Genomic DNA, 20,749 nt, shown 5'->3' on the forward strand with positions numbered 1-20,749 from the left:
AAAGGCCACGTATCCCTGCCCAGCCTCAGTCAGTCGGCATTATATTTGTTTCCCCTGAGCTCAGAGAAGGAAAGTGACTTGTTTGAGATCACTCAGCTGGCTGGAGCCGCTCCCGACCCCAGGGCCACTGGGCAGAGTTGCTCCCCTCTGGGAAGCAGTCCTGAGTGGTCCTTGGCGACCACTCTGTTGCTTCCCTGGGAAGCAGGATATTTTTGTCCCAAAGCAATGAGGCTGGGAAGAGGGGACATTTCTCTAGAAATGGAGGCCAGGGCAGCATCCCGCCAGATTGACTGAACTTCCAACCTTGTTCCTACCGGCCTGGTCCAGCCCTGACTCTGGGAATGGACCGCAGGACAGAGACCCGTTTTCTGACTCCCGCCCCCCCGGGCCCTGGCCTCACGCCCGCCTTCTTTTCCAGGTGAATCTGGGAAATCCGGGGACCGCAGCGGCTACAGCAGTCCCGGCTCCCCAGGCACTCCGGGCAGCCGCTCCCGCACCCCTTCTCTGCCGACCCCGCCCACCCGGGAGCCCAAGAAGGTGGCGGTGGTCCGCACTCCCCCCAAGTCGCCGTCTGCAGCCAAGAGCCGCCTGCAGGCCGCCCCGGGGCCCATGCCAGACCTGAAGAACGTCAAGTCCAAAATCGGCTCCACGGAAAACCTGAAGCACCAGCCAGGCGGCGGCAAGGTAAGGGCGTGTGCGAGACTGGCCTTGCGGGTGTCCGCCCGGGGCGCCCGGATCGGGCGTGGCGGGGCCGGGCGGGGTCAGGGGGGAATGTACACCTGGGCGGAGGCGAGGGAGCCCCTCTGCTCCCACCACCCGCCTGGGTCCCGCCCCCGCCCCATAGCACAGGCCCCTCCCCGACCTCTTGAAGGAAAGACGGTGGGTTAGGGTTCAGTTCTGTGCCGGGGTCACCAGCAGGCTGAGTGCCAGCTCAGGGGAGAGACAGCACCGGTTCTTCCCTCGGTCACCTCAGCCCCTGCTGATGGGATCCATCAGAGGTGACAGCGTGGTAGCCCCATGACCTGGGAGTTCTCAAAGTGGGTGCCTGCAGGGGGTTCCCCAGCTTCCTTGTGGTTGAGATCATGAGACAACCAGTGTACAGGTGGGTGTCTCTGGCATTGGTTGAACATGTGTTTAGGTCCCAATTCTGGGGGAATTCCTGATACTATTTTGAACAACTGATTCTTCCAGGGACAAGTGGGTGCTCACGTCGTCTCTGGGTCTCCCAAAGGTGGAGAAAATGAGCTTCCAAGAGCCTAGGTGGAGGGATGTGGGCACAGCCTGGACCCCTCCTCCTCTCTTTGACCCCCTCCTGCATTGTGTGAGTTTCCTAGGGTTGACATACAAAATGCCACCAACTGGGGACTTGCCTGGTGGTCCAGTGGTTAAGACTCCACATTTCTGCTGCACGGGGCACGGGTTTGATCCCTGGTTGGGGAACTTAGGGTGCCACCAAGGAAAAAAAAAAAAAAAAAACTAACATGGACTGGGTGGCTTATACAACAGAGATGTAATTCCTCATAGAGCCCAGAAGTCCAAGGTCAAGGTGCTGGTTTCCTGAGGCCTGTCTCATGTGCCTGCAGGTACTGCTTTCCCTTCGTGTCCTCACTGGTCCCTCTCTGGGTCTCACTATGTCCCAGTCCTGCCTCCTATAAGGACACCAGACCTATTGGCTTAGGGCCCACCCCAGTGAGCTCATTTTAACTTAATGACCTCTTTAGAGACCCTATTCCAAACACAGTCCTGTTGGGAGGTACTGGGAGTTAGGACTGCAGCCTGTGGATTTGGGGAACACAATTCAGACCATGACAGCGCCCCCTGCCCCCCAGCACCAGGGAGGGAGATGGAGCAGGGAGAAGAGGGTGCGGTGGGGAGCAGAGGACAAGGACACCCCCCCACGTCTTGTGTTGAGCCTTCTGGGCTGGACTGTTTCAGGAGCAGAGCGCCTCCTGGTGGGCAAGGGCCAATGTGTCCCTTCCAGAGCGCCCCCCAGCCCAGCCTCTGCACTCGGTTTTATTAAAATCGCTCTTGACTGGGGCCTAGGTCACCATGGAGGGAGGGGTCTCAGAGGCCTTTGGTCCATGTTAGTGGCCTTTGCCTGAAACCCTGCCCTTTGCTCCCCGTGGAGCTTCAGGGCCTCCTGCTGGCCTTTCCCGTCCTTGGGGCCCAAAGGGTCCTGCCCAGCAGGGAGGTCTGGGTGCCCCTTGGGGTCTTTGGGCCACGGGGCTGGGCCTGAGCAGTGTTGACCTCCCTGCAGTGTTTGCTCTGCCACTTAAAGACGCATTGCCTGTCTCCTTATGGAGGGGGCTCTGGCGCAACTGGCTTGAAGCTGACCCCTGGTGAGGCTTCTGGGCCAGAGGGACCCCCAAGGAGAGGGTTTCCAAGGTGATGGGATGTTTCCCACTGGCGTTTGCACCCCTCCCCCAGCGCTGTGGCTGTCCCACGTCTGCCCGGTTTTCATGGCACAGAGTGTTCGCCCCTGTTTTGAAAACTGAAAAACAAAACCCGACACGGCCCGTTCTGCACCCCCGAGAAGACTGTGGGGCTGTGAGCAGCACGCTCACGGTGAGAGGAAAAACTGACGGGCCGCGTCTCCCAGCCCGCGGGGCTCCGCACACACCGGCTCCCCCCAGCCCAGGCTGCACCCCGTCAGCCCCGTGTTCACCTGAGGTCGGCTTGGAGGGTTCGGGCACCATTTGGCCCCGTTCTCGAAACCCTGCTGAGAGCAGCAGTGACAGGGCTGAGCAGGGAGGAACCCACCCCTCGCATCTGAGCTGCCCAGGCCCAACCAGTTGGGGAGAGGAGTCCAGTGGCCCGAGGGCCAGTGACTCGATGCTTAGGATGGAAAGGGTGAGGCTGCCCCCAGGTTGTGGCTGTACACGTGGGCGCAGATGCGTGTCCACAGCTACAGACTTGACGGTTAAAGCAGAAAGGTGACTTTTCTTGGGATTTACTGGGGAAGGAGATGTGGGGAAGTGGCCGAGAGGGGAGTAACAGCGTCCTCGTAAATTCCATGCAAAACTTAGAAAACTGTGAAACAAAGAAAATCTGAGCCATAACAACAGAGATCAACACATTAATCTCTGGGAAAAACAAAAAATAGATAAAATTTTTAAAAAAAGAAAACAAAAGGGAAGAAAAGGTCCCTGGGATCCATGCAGAAGGCCTCTTGAAGTGACTCCAATGGGGACTTCGCTGATGGTCCAGTGGTTAAGAATCCACCTTCCAAGGGCTTTCCTGGTGGCTCAGATGGTAAAGAGTCTGCCTGCAGTGTGGGAGACCCAGGTTCGATCCCTGCGTCGGGAAGCTCCCCTGGAGAAGGAAATGGCAACCCACTCCAGTATCCTTACCTGGAAAATTGCATGGACGGAGGAGCCTGGCAGGCTATAGACTACGGACTTGCAAAGAGTTGGACACGACTGAGCAACTTCACTTTCCAATGCAGGGGATCCTTGGTCGGGGGACTTAGATCCCACATGTTTCGGGGCAGCTAAGCCTGCGTGCCTCAACTACTGAGCCAGTGCACCCGAGAGCCAGTGCCCTGTAACACAGGAAGCCCACGTGTGGCAACAGGAGAGGCCTGCGTGCCACAGCAAAGACCGAGGCCAAAATTAAAAAGAAAAAAATGACTGGAGGTCCCTGTGAGATCTCTGGGTCCCCGTGGCCTCTCATTCGGCCCAGCATATACAGTAAAAGGGACAACACTTCAAGAGTCTGCAGAATAACCCAACTTCCTCGGGAGGTGACACGCTGGAGGAGCAGGACAAGGTTATAAACCTGCAGAGACTGAAAACTGCACATCAGTCTAACTTTTTTGGGAAAAACATGTAAAACATCTGTTTTCTGCTTCATACTCTTCTCTGACTTCATGATTGGCTACAGTGAACATGAAGAGTCCGAAACAAAATTACTTTTAAAGGAAAATACAAATAATCACTTGGCCACTTTAACCTAACCAGCTGGATCCACCAGAAGTGGGAGGGGCAGGAAGGAGTAGCAGTTCCCCTGTGACTGCAAGGGAGAATCAGCTGGGGTTGGGAGGGGGAAGGGTTCTTTTAAAAACCCTAATGCCTGGACTTCCCTGGTGGTGCAGTGGATAAGAGTCTACCTGCCAATGCAGGGGACATGGGTTCTGATCCCTGGTTTGGGAAGATCCCACATGCTAGGGAGCAACTGAGCCCGTGTGCCCGGAGCCTGAGCACCACGAGGAAGAGTAGCCCCCCACTCACTGCAACTAGAGGAAGCTCATGCGCAGCAACAAAGACCCAGTGCAACCTAAAATAAAATTAATTAATTTAAAAAGAAAACAGAACTTGTTTTTAAAAAATCCTAATGCCAGAGCCTTACCCTGAACCTTGAGAGTCTTGAGGGGTCCCCAGGGGCTCCCAGGGGTTCAGCAGTCCAGGCTGAAACCCCGTGTCCCTGCATTCTTATCTACTGACCTCTGGTCTCAACCCTGACTGCTAGAGCCTCCCATGAGCCCTGGATCTGGGACTGGTTTTCTTTTTTTTCCTCTTCTGCTCCTGCCCCTGCCACTATTTTCAGATTCCAAGCACCTGGCTCCTCAGACGACTCAGACCCAGGCCAGGTCAGGCCCTAGGTCCTGCACCCCCTCCCCAAGACTTTGTCCCAGTCCTGTTCTTAGGGGGATCGTGGAGAGGGAAGTTCAGACACAAAGAACCAGCATTTAAAGCACCTAAAAAAACAAAAACAAAAAGGACCCACTGCAGGTGTAAGCGATACGAAATTAACATCCTTCTGTCCTGATGAGCATGTGAATCCTTGCAGTCCTTTTGAATATAATACAGGATTATTCATAGTTTTCATAGTTTATTTTTTTCCATTTATTTTTTCATAGTTTTCATAGTTTAATTCTGCTAAATCAATGATCTGTTGAAGGATTTCATGTCTCCTTCCTCTGGACTAGATTGAAGGTCACCTTGAGATCTTTGTGTCCCTCTAGCTTCACACTTGATGTACAGTAAATGCTGTATACTCAATCAAGGAAAGAAAGAAGGCTTTAAATTCAGAAAAAGCTTCATGCACAAGAATGCAGATTGTGCTTTATTAATGATTGCAAAACAAAACAACTCAAAAGTCTAAATTAGAAAAATAGTGATGCCATACTATAAAATATTTGCAGTCATTAATAATTGTCTTTGAAAATAATTTTTACAATTATAAAAACTACAAATAAGTTAAAAGTAAAATTGTATAAATTTTGTAGGTTATATCTGCCACCTGTATAAAAGCCATGTATAGAAGACAAATATGACAAAATGCTAATAGTGGTTCAGAGAAATTGTGACTGATTCTTTTTCTCTATTTTTACCTTTCTTCCTAAATTTTTTACAGTGAAACCATTTCTAATTAGGGAAAAAAAAAAAAAAGGAGGGACTTCCCTAGTGGTCCAGTGTTAAGACTTTGTGCTTCCACTGTTCTGGGAACTAAGATCTCAAATGCCATGCAGTGTAATCAAAAAGAATTTAAAAAAAAAGAAAAAACTGGATAGAAATACAGTTGTGACTGGAAGTGTCACAGTAGATATTAGTAAACCATCTACTTTTTTATTAGTAAAATAAAAACAATAAAAGAACATAGTTCATATAATTGAAAAGGAAAAATTAACAAACACAAGGAATCAAACTGGAGGGGAAAAAGGGTTTATCTGTTGTTAAGAGTTCAGATGTGTCAATAATCTATTTAGTCCATAAAGAAAAGTATCTATAAATACAGAGAAGCAGAAATTGCTTCTCGTTTCTAACTTCAGTGTAAAACATAAACTTCATTGTATGCATATTGTTAACATGACCACAAATGCTCAAAAATCAAATTTTCCTTTGTCACTGCTCATTCAGTTTAGAAATGAAAATGCCTTTTCCAAGTGTCTTGGTTACAAATGCCATAAATTATGTGGCAATGCCCCAAAATTATACTTAAAAGGAATTCATCATTTTAAATGCTTTAATTTTTTAAAAAATTGACTGCAGCATGTAAACTATGTTCTTATTGGTAGGGGAAAAGAATACAAGCAAAGAAATAATACACAAAGAGAAGACAGAAATAAATTTAGAAAATGGAGCATACAATAGCATAAAAAACTGATTCCTTCCTTCTTTCTTTTATTCATTCATCCAGCATTTCTGGGGCACCTCTGAGCGCCAGGCCCTGTGCTGAGTTCCTACTCCAAGACCCAGGCAGGAGAGAGAGAGACACGGAACTAATTAAGCAGAGGCAAAAGGAGAGGTTGGCCAGGGAAGCTAATGCAGGAGGGAGCAGCCTGCACCATTGAGGGTTCCCCACACTGAGGGTCACCTACGTGGTGAAGTGTTGCACGCAATTGTCAGCAACAAAGCAGAGAAGATCCTTGTCTGGAACCATCAAGTCTTTAAAAGGACAGTTCTCGTATCCGCCTGCCCCCACGCATTTACTGCTGGTGTCGCAGATCGAGAAAGACTTGTGGGAAACTGCACCTGGAGGTACTGAGAAGGAAAGCAAAATAAAGCTAAAACTGGCACCAGCTGGGGTGGCAGAGGGGCGTGGGTCAGGGTGGAGCTTTGTGTGTTTACACGTGAGCTCTGGAGAGCTAGCAGCTGATAGAGGGAGGTCCCCGCTGGGTCTCCTGTGTTCGGACAGCATAGGATGGAGAAGAGAAAGGGAGAGTGGCGGGCACCCCCCGCAGAGCCTCCGGCTCCACAGTCAGTCGCGGAGCGGGTGTTGAATAAGAGGGTGAGTGTGGGCCCAGCCGAGGTTAAGGCAGCACCACCCTCAGCAGCCTCTCCGTGGGGTCAGTGGAGGGCAGAGGGCCCAGGTACCTTCCAGAGTGAGAGAGAAGGAGTTCACTGGGGCTGAGGCGGCCAAGTAAGGAGAACTGGGGGGATCCTTGTGGTTTCCAAGGTGAAAAGAGACTTGCAGAGTCATGACTAGAGTGTGGGACGTGGTCTGGATGGCTTTGAGCAGATGGAGCTAAAGTCACTTCCTCTGAGAAAGTGCCAGCCAGGAGCTGGGATGCGAAGGCCCCCCCAGGCAGGACCGAAACCCACCAGAGCTGCAGGGCTTGGACAGGCTTGGGCTGCGATATTCCAGATGGCCACAAGATGGCAATAGCATGCTATAGTGTCTGGCTCTGGAGCCCTGACGGGTTTTAAAAAATTTGTTACATTTGTTGACAAAGTTTCAAATCTCGTTTTTAAAAGTATAAGTGTAGAACATCTATGCGGAGTAAATAAAGTGAGTCTGTACCTAGGATAGTTTGCTTGTCCTGGATCAGGGCCGGGGACTCAACTGAACTTGACCTGAGGTGTCTGGGCTGTGCAGAGCCAGGCGGGGCCCCTCCTGGGGGGCAGCCTTGTAACTCTAAGACCCTCTGGACATGTCTCCCCGTCCACAGCATCTGTGTTTATGAAAAAGAATCTTGTGTAAATTCCATCATTTTAAAGATTCTTGGATCAGTCACTGTTTAAAGGAACAGTATAAACAGTTGTAAAGGGGTGCTCTGTGGTGCTCAGTCGTGTCCGACTCTGCGACCCACTCGACTGTAGCCCGCCAGGCTCCTCTGTCTATGGAATTAACTCCCCTAATATTTGATCTCCAGTGTCAGTTCTCAAGCTGACCACTTTGGACTTGAAGGGAAGGCTTGCTGCAGGTGTCCAGTGCTCACCCCAGGTTAGATTCCCTCCAGAACATCCCGGCCCCCAGTCCTCAGCACTGGGCCTGTTGACCCTAGTGAGGCCAAGCCAGGCCCAGCATAAGACAGTGCAGGAGACAGGCCTCTCCAGGGGCGGCCCAAGAACACCTGGCCAGCCTGGAAGCTCCTGAGGGTGGAGGGGAGGGCTGGGCCATCTGGAGCACCTCGAGAAATCTGAGCCCAAACAGAACCAGAACAAGATCTGATGTGGGTTTGGAACCATTTCGGGTTCTCCAGGAAATGGAGTAAACCAAAGTGGACCTGCTTGCAGCCTCATGCCACCCCAACCTCTCCTCCAGGGTCTAACCCTGATCAAAGACTTTGTCCCTTGCCTAGTAAGTCTCCTCGATCAAAATCTGGAGCTTCCAAAACATTGCTTTTCCTTTTGGCTATTTGCAGTGTCCGCCCAGAGCTGAGGCTGAATATCACACATTTACTCTAGTTGAGAAATTAAGTTTCAGGATTCCAATTTCATAATGCCAACCATTCCCCCTTTTTATTTTTCCTTTCTGTAAATCTACCATTCTGTAAAGGGTGTTGACTTAATTTGAGAACTAACAGTAATTCAGGTCTGCTTGCTAAATATCCTTATGTCTCTTGCCAAATCCCACAAAAGTTTGTTGCCTTTTTTGTGGGAACAAGAAGCAGCCTGGAGAAAACATTTCTGTGTTTGTTGCCCATTGTGTTATTGCTTCATGTCTCTTGAGTCATTTGATGACTTTCTTGTAAGGATTAGTACAGAAAACAAGGCTATCCTCCTTGAAAAACTGGTCAGTGTTCTTTGTCAAATTAGAGAGTTATGTAACCCGTCACGTTTCCCTTTTTGCTTTGACTTCCCGGAAGCTCAGAGCTAAATGTTGTTTAGTCGCTAAGTTGTGTCCGACTCTCTTGTGACCCCATGTATTGTAGCCTGCCAGGCTCTTCTGTCCATGGATTTCCTAGGCAAGAATAGTGGAGTGAGTTGCCATTTCCTTCTCCACAGAGCTAAATGTAATGATCAGTCTAATTGTCAGTCCTGATGACCTCCCCTTCTCTTAACTGTCTTTGCAATTTTCTTGTTTTGTTATTTTGTGTGTGTGTGCGCTTTCTAATTCTAAACTGCTCCACTTCTCTTGTGAAAGTAGGCAAGTCTGCTTCTGGAGCTTATTCAGTGGAAAGTTATAAAAAATGATACCCAAAGCAGGAGTGCATGTGGGACTCCTTGAAATTTGAGGGTGGGACAAAACGATTCAAAGACGTTATGCAGACGGTGACAGCAACTCCCTAGGAAGCAGGCGAGAAAACCTGTTCCACCTCCTCATCTCAGCTCAAGCCCGGGCTGAGGTGCCGCCTACTGTCTCCTTGCTGGGAGGAGAGACATCACCAATCACCTAGAGAGAGTCTTGTTTCTATTTAGTTTATGAGACAACAGGCTTGAGGACAACTCAGGTGAACTGTTGTTACATAGGTGTCCGTGGCTGCAGAAACCCACATCTAGATTCCTGTGTGGATTCCGTTGCTAATTTGAGAAAGTCACTGAACTTCTCTGGGTTTTAAATGGCCTCTTCATCAGTAAGGTGGCAGGCGAAAAGGGTGACATGGAGTTAGGTATTTATCCAGCCTCTAAATGAGGGATGGTTTTTACACTTAAAACCAGAGAAGCTGGACGTCCTGGTGGTTCAGTGGTTTCGACTCTATGCATCCAATGCAGGGGGCCCGGGTTTGATCCCTGGTTGGAGAACTAAGATCCCAGGTGCCCCGTGACATGACCCAAAAAAACAAAAACCAGAGAAGTTAGAGGAAGAAATGTTACAAAGGAAGTATATTAAAATGTCAGCATTTGCATGCTAGAAAAATAAATACAACTACTAACAGAAAAAGAACAAAGGAACAATTTTAATAAAAAAATGCAGAATAAGCCAACAATACAAATCTATTTATTTTAATCAAGGAAATAAAAACAATTTCTTTTAATTGCACAATGCTGGTGTCAATATAGTGAAACTGTCTCAACAGTGCTCACAGGAGAAATTAATCAGACCCTTTAAAAAGTCATTTGGAAGATTGTGTGGAGGGTTTTTAGAGTATTTATAACTTTGGCCCAGAAATTGTATTTCTGGGACTTTGTGCTATGAAAATCCACAAAATGGGAAAAACTCCTTGTAGAACTATGTCCATGGTGAGGCTGTTTGTATTATTTAAAATGAAATCAATATAAAAAAAATAATAAAATGAAGTCAATATAAATATCTGATAGCATAGATAGCACAAAATGGAATAGGACATTTTTTAAATTAATGCTTCTGATGACTATAGAACATGGCAAATACTTGGTACAGCAAGGTATAAAATAGTATGCATACATTTATTGTCTACAATGATAGTTTTATTTTTATATATGAGAGTTCAAGAGTACAAGAAAATGCAGTAGTGGTTGTGTTAAGAGTAGCAAGAAAACTTTCTTGAACCTCTGTTTTTCAAGAACAGAGTTATGTTACTTAATGAAAAAAATACACAGCTTTTTACTTTAAAGGAACATAAAATAAAACAAAGAGGTGGGTTAGATATGTATTTCCCAGGTTTTTCAATCCAGATCAATGAAATTAAGGGGAAAAAAAAGGAAAAAACAGGGATGGAGCCTAAGAGAAAATTACTGTATTTAGCTTGCCAGGTTAATGATATCTAAAAATAAATATTATCTATTACCAATGTAATTTAATAATTAACAATTTAACAAAGGGAAAGTTTGTCTTATTGGAGGAAAAGGCCATTTTAATATCAAAATGGTAGGATGGATAACTTTTGCTATCACGTCCTTATTTCCTCCATTGGCTGAAGACCTGTGGACCCCTGATGGCTGGCTCTGGGGTCAGATTTGGGACCCTTCTCCCAAGATGAGCCAGGCCCAGGCTCTGACCACCCCCGGCCTCAGGGTTAGTGGGCCCCCCCGGCAGCAAATGCCACTTTTCCAGAATTTTAGAGAGTGTGCTGGTACTTCTTTGGGAACTTCAGTTGGCAGTTGTTCATACCTGTGATTGATAAACACTGAGGCCTGCTGATGAGGGACACCCGGTGATGATGCATCACCGCTCTCGCAGACAAATCGTGGAGTGCTTCAGCTCACCTCCTCTGTGTCCTCCTCTGTGTATTTCATACACAGACAAATTGGATAAAAATCAGCAACCCCCCCCACCTCCCCGCCGAATATAGCCTCACACTTTTTCCGTGGTGCCTGGAAAAAGGGGAGCCTCACAGAAATACAGTGTGGTCTCTACCATCCCCACACCTGCTCAGGAAAACTTAGGGAAGGTTGCCTGGGAGCACTGTTCCCTCTGAGTGCCTGGGGGTTCATGGACGAGGACCAGCCAATGGATGGAAGGGCAGGCACTCACCCTGCCTTCCAAGAGACACAGGCCTTCCCTGAAGGGGTCTGGATTTACCTTCTCCATAAATCTACCCGTGTCCTCCCCATGAAGTCAGGGATTCTTGAACCAGAACAAAACACCAGGGGAGGTTTTCAGAAGCCCAAGATTCTAAGGTCAGGAGTAGGATCTGGGATTTTAACAATATACCTGCAGGTGATTTCAGTGCCTAACAGACTTGAGAACAGCCAGGTGAAGGTCTTGGTGAGTGTTCAGATGGGTCTGGTAGGTGTATGAATGAGGCCACAGCGGGGACCTTTTATTTATTCATTTAATAATGTAACTGAGCACATTTTGCTCCATCTCAACCTGGTGGACCCCCACCTCCGAGGTGCTCTCTGACGGGGGAGGCCTCCCTACTGCAATCCTCCCGGAAGGGGAAGAGCCACTTCTGATGGTTCTGTTTTGTGAGCCCAGGACTGTAAGGTGGGGTCCATCTCCAACCACTCACAGTTCTGGAATGCTCCCCAGGGAGGCGTGAATCAGCCTGCCCTCCTCTCCCCGGGCCTGCAGCCAGGTGGCGAGTGTGTTTGTGTGGGGCAGACACGTCTGGGTGTGGTGTGTCACTCATCCTTTTTTCTGGCTGTCAAAGGTGCAGATAATTAATAAGAAGCTGGATCTTAGCAACGTCCAGTCCAAGTGTGGCTCAAAGGATAATATCAAACACGTGCCAGGAGGCGGCAGTGTGAGTACCGTCACACTTTCCAGCTGTGGTTCCGGGTTTAAGTGGCATGAGTGTTTGTACTTGCGAGACATTGCATAGAATAAACCATGCTCAGGCTCAGAGTCTATCCGGGTAAGCGCAGCCCAGACTGCCCGCACCCACAGGTCCAGGAGGGGTGCCCTGTTGCATGGGCAGATTGAGTGACTGGTCCTCCAACCTGTTCCTGGAAGCGGGATCCTCCCAGCCCCATTGTCGCGCCTGCTCACGGGGATCCCCTCTGAGTTAGAGCTAAACGTGGTGGCACCTGAGACTGGGCTCTGACACCACCTCCTCCATCACCTGGGTAGGTTCGCTTTAAGGGGCTCCACTGGGAACAGCTGGCCCACACCAAGGTCTTTACAGTCCTGCCTCGGGACAAGCAGAGGCCAGCCACTGCTCTGCTCCCGTTTGTCTTCTGCGTCTGCGAGGGATAAGCCTCTTGGCTCTTGTTTGAAACCAGTTCCACCCTTGGCGGAAGCTCCAGATGCGAAAGAGCCCAACAAAAGTACATCAGGGAGCGGCCGGCAGCTAAGAGGGACAGAAATGCTGCTTGGAGCCCTTTGAAATTTGGCTGCCTCCAGGTGTCCCTGGGGACTCCCTGCATTCCCCACTGGATGCATCCCTGAGATTTGGGGCTGGCATCCTCATTCTTGCCTGCCCACTTGATCAGCTCTGCCGGTACCTTCCAAGTGACCAAACTGGGTGCAGACTCGGCATCCTGAGGCTCGGCCCTCCTTCTCCACAGCCCCTTTGCTCCCCCAGCTTCTCTTGGTCGGCCGTAGGCAAATGTTGAAACATACTGGGGAGCAGGAGATTCAAGCCCCTTTGAGGTCTGCCCCTGGGGAGGAGGATGGCTTGTAAGAGCAGGCATCTGGTCCCCAGCTGGCAGTGCTGGGGAGGCGGTAGTTTGTATGACAGTGGAAGCCCGGGGGGTTGTGCTCTCTGTCCAGAAAGTGCCCAGCCTCTACCCATACATCATCCACATCCAGACCTGAGGGTTTATTCTTGCAATGTGCTGCTGCCTCCTGCCTGAGCACCCGGGGCGGGCTCTGCCACTGACTCCTTGTGGCCCCCGGAGTGGCGGGCACTCACCCGAGGCTGCTGCATGGCGCTTCACTAACGCTTCCTCACCAGTGTCTGCTCAGTGTCCCCCCCCAGTGCCCCCCCGTCTCTGCTCTCCTGTCCCACTGCCACCTTGTCTTCTGCCAAGAGAAGGGGTGGGGACCACCCTCACCCGCTGCCGGCCTGACCGTGGGCTCTGGGTGACATTGCTGTTTTAGCTTTGACTCCTGGCTTCCCTGCTGACAGCAGGCTTCAGCCAGAGCAGGAAAGACATGTGCTTTCCGGTTTTAACTCGTGTCTGGTCGGCTGATGGGAGGTTGTGCTGCTGGGGCTGGAGGCGGGGGTCCAGTGGCCGCAGTCAGCAGACCGTTCCTTCCAGCGGAAGCCTGGGGGAGGGGGTACATGCCTGCTGCTGGGCGGGCAGTGCTTCCTCGAGGGACTTCCCCAGGAGCACCTCCCGTCTGTCCTGTACTCTGCGGGCCGGCGGACTAGCCTGGGACCCGACCCGGCAGAGAGCCACAGGATGTTGGCTCGTGACCGCTGCAGTAGGACCTGGTGAAAGGTGGCTGAGGGTGATAAGTCCCTGCGCAATGTCAGCCTCAGGCGCTTGAGGGGTGGTGGGCCCCTGGCCTGGCAGGGGGCCCCTCCTCAGCTTGGATGTAACTTCCCAGCAGGCAGGCCCTGCTCCTTCCCCCGGTTCTCCCTGCCTGCTGATTGACTCCCGGCTTCACTCCGGAGCCTGGCTTCCTCCCTCCCCAGCCTCAACCGCCTGAACACCTCCCTGTCCTGGCTCCCATCCTCTCCGCCCTCCCCTATTTCTCTCGCCTCCCCTTCCCTCGCCCTCCATCATGCCTTACCCCCTTCCTCCTCTTCCTTCTACACAGTGCCACCCTCCTTCTCCGCAACTGGTTACACCCCCACCCCAAACAGGCTGAAAAGAGAAGAGGGAAGCCTCGCACACACCAGCCTTTGCTTCAACTTGCTCCTGCGAGGAAAGAGGGGGTAGTTTCCACAGCCCCCTGTCCCATCTCCAGCACCCCACCTGGAGGGCAGGCTCAGAACCCCTCATTAACCCACCCACCCCCACAGGCGCGGTCTCCCCGCGCCTCCCTCCCCACACCTACGCACACAGGCCTTGTCAGCCTCCATCAACTCTCTGCCAGTAATCGACAAACGGCAACATGATTTTGATGAACGTAATTTGGGATTATTCCAGATGATTTAGACCTAAATAAAAACTCCTCCTTGATGTGCTTGTTAAACCCATTCTCGGGCAGGAGGCCATTCCTCTCTCCAGGTAACTCCAGGGCGGGGAGCAGGAGCCAGTGGTGATTGGCCTCCTGCGTCCTCAGGTGACCTCACACGAGGGACGTGTCACCCCGTGACCATCAGGGGCCCCCACAGTCATGGCTTTGTGCAGACTTCCTCAAGAAGACCCCCTCTACTGACGCTGGGTCCCTGTGGGGTGTCTCCTCCAGGCGGCCGGGGGGTGGCTGTGTGGCTGGGCCACATGCTGGACCCTCAGGCCGGCTGAGCCCTGGGGCCCTTAGGCCTCCCCGCGTGTGTCTGCTGAGCCGCCCTGAGACACTAAACCCGTGATTCCTGCTGTGCCGCCTGACCGTCCTGCTCGTGTGGCTTTGCTCTTTTCGGTAAAGAACCAAACCGTCCAGGACGCTGTGTGCCCAGGCGCCGCCTGGCGCTTCACTCTTCCCGGGTCGCCGAAGTGCACTGGGCCCCGCTCGCTGACCATCGTTGTTCTGCCGTAGGAGTGCTGGGGTTCGTGAAGCTGCTCCTTGGAGAAGGTGCTCCTAACCACTCCACCCCGCCCTCTGCTCTCGGAGGCCCAGCAGGCACGGCTCTTTCGCTTTGCCAAGGTTTTTCAGATGCCGCACACACGGACCCCTTCTTTTTCTGTCCTCACTGAATGTGATCCTTCGATCTCATGTCAGGAAAGAGAATGACCTTTTCACGTGTGTTTGCCAAACCAGTGGTGTGGGCCCTGCCCCAAAGGGCGGTAGCCCTGTATTTCTCTGAGGGTCCTTGTCCTGTGGGATCGAAGGCACTCCATTTATTTCACTCCCAGGGCAGGGTTGGCAGAATTCCAACACATTTTCCCATCAGTACTAGGGTGTGTGCCTCGTGGTAGACCGGAAATGCTACAACAACAGGGCCTGCTGCTTTTCATTGTGTTTCACTCCCAACAAAATAATCCTGTTTTACCCTCTCTCGTTCTCTCTCCCCTCCAGGTGCAAATAGTCTACAAACCAGTGGATCTGAGCAAGGTGACCTCCAAGTGTGGCTCATTAGGCAACATCCATCATAAGCCAGGTAGCCCTTGTAGGAGGCTAGACGGGGCGGGGTGGCCAGGGGGCGGGACCGGATGGGGCGGTGCCTTCTCCGGAAGTGGCTGAAAAGGATGGATGGGATGGGCCATCGAGGAGCGTGTTGGGGGTGGAGCTTGCTGGGGCCTGGGAGGTGTGGCTCTGTGTGTGGCGCCTGAGTGGGACCAGGCTGCCGAAGACAAGGTAAGAAGGGAGGGCAGATGCTGAGCTAAACCCTGACCCGCGGCTCTCCAAGCGGGCTGCGCACAGGGCCTCTGAAGCTGGGGAAGGACCTGATCTGGCCCCCGAAGACTGGCTCCGTGGATTTGGTCCCCAGTTTGGTCCTCAGCCAACAGGAGGGACATTTCAGCCACTGCTCCAGCTACAATAGGGGAGTCCTGGGTCATGGCCATGTCCCCGCCGAAATGATACTGTGGAACTCCCCATGCGCGCCCTTCCCCTCTCCATCTCGTGCCATGCAGAAATTGGTGCTGCCTGTAGATCTTTCTGCAACAGTAGAAACGTTCTGTACCTGTCCTGTTCACTGTGGTAGCCGCTCACCATATGCGGCTGTTGAGCATTTGAAATGTGGCCGGTGCAGTTGAGGAAATGAACCAATTTTATTTAATGAAATTTGGGGACCTCCCTAGTGGTCCAAAGGTTAGGTCTTGGCGCTTTCACTGCCGGTCCCAGGTTCGTTCCCTGATCCAGGAACTAAGATCCCACAAGCCTTGCGGTGCAGCCAAAAAAATTAAATTAAAATTTAAGTAGCCATGGGCTACCATCTTGGAGAGCCCAGATCTAGATTCTAACTCCTGCCTGAGAGTCCAGAGCAAGGCTTCCGCCTTAGGCCCTCTCTGGGGCTTGAACCATTACTGCAGGAAGAGAGGTAGTCAGAAGTGCAGTCTAGAATGTCATTATTTTCTGTCTCCCTTGGACATTTTGGGGGAGTTGAGTCTTTCTGCCTCTCCTGGGGCCACCATCCCATCACACTGTGAGGCAACTTTGTTGAGTGGCTTCATCCTTCCAAAGAAAGTAATGTAGTTCATCTCTTCCTCAGGTCATGTCTCCCACACTTGGACAGGGCATCGAGTGTCTGAGGAGGGAGAAAATGTCAGGGTCCTTCCTTATGAAGGGTGCATTTTGCCCTTCAGTTTAATTCCGAGGTCTTGCAGGATGTTGGCATAGAAGGGCTCAACTCCTTGGAAGCTGACCAATTTAGAATAATTTCTCTTGAACTGAGCTGTCCTTTACCTTTGCACTAAGGAGGAAGAGTTTGCTGAGTAGATATTTTATGTACACCCTGATTAGTGAGATAAAAAGAAGAAAATGAAGATGAAGCAAATCGTTTTCAAGCCCTTTGGAAGGACCTACTTGTTCCAAACCGCACTCTAAATAAAAGCTGGTCGTAGCTCCTCCTCGAGGTTGGCGTCTGCACGCAGTCGCTGGCTTAGCCCTCACTCAAGACTCGGTGCCTTTTGTGTGTTGTGTTCCAGGAGGTGGCCAAGTGGAAGTAAAATCTGAGAAGCTGGACTTCAAGGACAGAGTTCAGTCGAAGATTGGGTCCCTGGATAACATCACACACGTCCCTGGCGGAGGGAATAAAAAGGTAAAGGGGCGGGGTAGAGGCTGTAACAGAGTCTGGTGTCTCAGAGCAGGAGAGCTGAGGGTCCCGTATTGACTGGCTTGATGTGGATTCTCAGCTACTTGCGGGGCTCCACCTGGGCTCCCCTTCACCGTCCTTGGGAGCCTTAACAGCCTTGATGCTAGGCGCCCCACCTTGGAGATTCTGACTAGTTTGTCTCAGAAGCCATCTGGGTACCTGGAGTGGAGCTTTTAAAGCCCCCAGGTGACTCTTCAGTGCAGTTAAAGGTGAGAGGTACTGCCCTCGGCCCTGTGGTTGGCCAGCACCCCCAAGAGGAAGTAGCCATCACCAAAGCCAGCCCCAGTCACCAAGAGCCAGTCATGGGAACATAACCTTATTTTCTAAATAGGTCACAGGCAGTTAGAGCCAAACAGTGATGCTGGAATCCAGGTTTCAACAAAGCCTCTGCAAGTGTCCATCAGGAGGCCACTGGACCGAGAACCTGGGTGTTCCCCATGGTTCCTAGAAGCCCTGGGTCTGGATGTCTGGGTGCAGTGGGGGCTGGGGAACCCCAGGGCCTCCCTCTGGGCTCATCACAGAATGCTGTTGTGTGGCGGCGCTTTTTCTCTTCATAAATTCAGCAAAATGCCCTCTGGGGTTTCCTGCCCGTGCCTGCCCTGAAATTCTGCAAGTGGTTCGTGTTCCAGTCTTCAGTGCCTCCCAGCAGCTGAGTGAGGAGGACGGGGACGGAAGGGCCGTCCCAGCACAGAAACCAAGACCCAGCCCAGCGGTGCGGTGCAAAGGGCCCCACTCTCGGAAGTGGCAGCTGGGCCAAACTTGGCGGGAGCCGGGGTCCCCAGGCAGTCACCTCCCTCCCCCTCATCCCACCCACCACCTCCTCCTCCTCTGGTCTGGACCGACAGACACACTCCATCTTTGCGGTGAAAGCCTGACTGTGTGGTTTCTGAGCGGCACTTGCTGGACTGAGTGCGCTTAAAGCAGCAGTTGGCGCTGAGACCTCGGGGCTGACCTGACCTGATGACCAGTGATGGAGCCCCGCGAAGGCTGAGGGGTGCGTGGGGTCCAGGCTCCCCACAGTTCTCCCTGACCATCACGCTTGTACATACAGCATGCCTGGGTCTCCATCAGATGTGAGATCCAGGGAAATGAGAAGGTTTTTTTTTGCAAAAGGCCAGCTTGTTTCCATTGCTGCCCCCACCCTGTTTAACACAGGGCCTCCCTGCCCTGGGGAGCTTAATGAAACTGCCGTCCCACCCTGGAGAGTCTGACTGATTATATATGGAATGAGTGGGTAGGTCTGGGTGTTGGTGATTCCGGGTGATGGAAGGTCGCTACCCCTGACTCTGGAAGCTTCTCTTTCCGGGGGAAAGCTCTGGGGTTGACTCTGCTTGGAGGCGTGACCCCTGGAAGCTCTGCAGGCCCTCTCAGCCTTGGGTTCTCCTTCAGCAAAACGGACGGAAACATCCCCGTCCCGGAGTTAGCGGCAAATCCAGGTCTGGACTTCTGTTTTCACTCATCTCTGTGATGCCTCAGAAAGGGAGGGCCCTGCCCACTGCCCGGAAGACACTGTCCTGGTCCCAGAGGGTTTCCTTGTGTGCGGTCCCAGTTCGCTCTGTGATGAGCAACACTGCTGACAAGCAGCAGAGTGCCGGAACCCCGCCACCCGAGTTCTTTCAGCTTGGGGAGTTTGGGGACATTCCCAGGAGGCTGTCACATTTTTCTTAAGAACGTAAATGTATGTCAAAATGGTCTTTCAGTTACAGTAATAAGGAAGAGTCCTTTTTTCAAAGCAGTCACCGAAAATAAGCATATAGCTTAGATGGGAGCCTGATTTTTCTCTACATTCAAATGCCCCTACAATAGGGGCTCTTTCTTGGGATATGGGGACTTCTGAACTTGTAGGGAGAAATTGTCAGATGTGTGTGAGAGCAGGCAGGCAGGTGTACACATTTTCCTGGTCTCACCAGATGCTCATGAAGGTCTTGTGTTTGTGCTAAGTCACTTCAGTTGTGTCTGACTCTTTATGACTCTATGGACCGTAGCCCACCAGGCTTCTCTGTCCATGGGATTTTCTAGGCAAGAATACTGGAGTGGGTTCCCATGCCCTCCTCCAGGGGATCTTTCTGATCTAGGGATCGAACCTGTGTCTCTCAAGTCTCCTGCATTGGCAGGCAGACCCTTTATCACCAGTGCCACCTGGGAAGCCCCCAAGGAGGTCCCAAGACCCCAAAAAGGTTGAGGATTACTGTGTCCATCACTTCAGAGCTCATCAGGAGAGAATAACTATGTACTGCTTGCCACCTGCAGCTAAACTGTCTGCTTCTGAGCTTTCCAGGTATCCTTTGGAGCTAAGACCTCCAGGTCAAGGATGCTCTACTTATTTTTTTCTTTATTTTTATTGAAGTCTAGTTGATTTACAGTGTTGTGTTAGTTTCATGTGTAGAGCACAGTGATTTAGTTATACATGCACACATATATTCTTTTTTGGATTCTTTTCCTTTATAGGTTATTGCAAAGTATTGAGCATAGTTAGTTCCCTGTGGCAGACAATAGGTTCTTGTTGCTTATCTATTTTATATGTAGTAGGGTGTATGTTAATCCTAACCCGATTTATCCCCCTTCCCCTTCCCTCTTTGGTAAGTTTGTTTTCTGTCTGTGAGTCTCTTTCTCTTTTGGAAATAAGTTCATTTGTACCTTTTTTGAAAGTTTTTTTTTTTTTTTTTTTTGCAATGTTGTTTATTTATGGTGGTGTGCCAAGCTATGCTGTATAGAAAATGACTCAGTTATATACATACATCCTTTTTTATTGTATTCCTTTCCATTATGGTTTATCACAGGATACAGAATAGAATCCCCTGTGCCATATAGAAGGGCCTTGTTGTTTACCCATTCTATATATACTAGTTTGCATCTGCTAATCCCAAACTCCCAGTCCATCTCTCCCCCACGCCCTCGTGGTCACCACAAGTGTGATCTCTGTGTCTGTGGGTCTGTTTCTGTCTGTGAGTCTGTTTCTGTTTTGTAGATGGGTTCATTTGTGCTGGATTTTAGATGCCACATACAAATGATATGTAGTATGTGTCTCTTTCTGACTTACTTCACTTAGTATGATAATCTCTAGTTGCATCCATGTTGCTGCAAATGGCAGTATTTCATTCTTTTTGTGGCTGAATTCCATTCCCACATCTTCTTTATTCATTTGTCAATGGACACTGAGGTGGCCCCCACGTTTTGGCTGCTGTGAACATAGGACCGCTGGATCACATGGCAGCTCTTATGTGTAGACTTTTTGTTGATGGCCATTATAACTAGAGTGAGGCGATACCTCGTGTGGTTTTTGACTTGCATTTCTCTAATAATTAGCAATGTTGAGCACCTTTTCACGTGCTTTTTGGCCATCCTTGTCTTCTTTAGACAAATGTCTTTTTAGATCATGGGCCTAATTTTTGACTGAGGTGTTTGCTTTTTTGATAATGAGTTGTATGAGCTGCTAGTATATTTCAGAACGATGCGCTGCTCTGATCAGGGCTCCGTTGCCTCATGCTTTCTGGCACACCTGCCAGCGCTGCCCACAGCAGCTGCCACCTCCAGGGTCCTCATCAGCCATTGGCAAAGGGGAGGAATGTGTTTGGCTCACAGCTGGATGGCTGGGGGTCTGGGCCCCTCCCTGTATCTCCTCCAGCCTCTCTTTCCACACTTTCATCTGCAGTCTGGCAAAGTGCATGTGCACTTCAACGTGAAATGCGCATGCCTTTTGACCTACTAACAGTCCCACTTCTAGGAGACACGGTACATATGTGAAATGATGAGTACAAGGTTATTCAACATTTTTCATACACAGCATTGTCTGTGAGAGCAAAAGATTGGAACAACCTAAGTATCTACCAACAAGGGAGTAGATACATTTTGGTATATCTGCTGTGATGGGAAAGCACACAGCCTCAGCAAGCAGTGAGGGAGCTATGTGGG

General features: G+C 50.7%; 1 protein-coding gene across 15 annotated transcripts in view; it reads left to right on the forward strand.

Moving 5' to 3' along the window:
• MAPT (microtubule associated protein tau) overlaps positions 1 to 20,749 on the forward strand; it is a 119,292-nt gene that overhangs the window by 94,322 nt on the left and 4,221 nt on the right. For 11 of the 15 annotated variants that reach the window (XM_043904922.1, XM_043904920.1, XM_043904925.1 and 8 more), the window contains 4 exons: positions 419 to 684; positions 11,681 to 11,773; positions 15,100 to 15,181; positions 16,671 to 16,783. In XM_043904922.1, coding sequence (XP_043760857.1) covers positions 419 to 684; positions 11,681 to 11,773; positions 15,100 to 15,181; positions 16,671 to 16,783 — 554 coding nt within the window. The remainder of the gene's footprint in view (positions 1 to 418; positions 685 to 11,680; positions 11,774 to 15,099; positions 15,182 to 16,670; positions 16,784 to 20,749) is intronic. The other 4 variants (XM_043904923.1, XM_043904927.1, XM_043904934.1 and 1 more) reach the window with 1 other exon arrangement.

Source organism: Cervus elaphus, chromosome 5 (genome assembly GCF_910594005.1).
Source record: "Cervus elaphus chromosome 5, mCerEla1.1, whole genome shotgun sequence".
Taxonomy (NCBI): domain Eukaryota; kingdom Metazoa; phylum Chordata; class Mammalia; order Artiodactyla; family Cervidae; genus Cervus; species Cervus elaphus.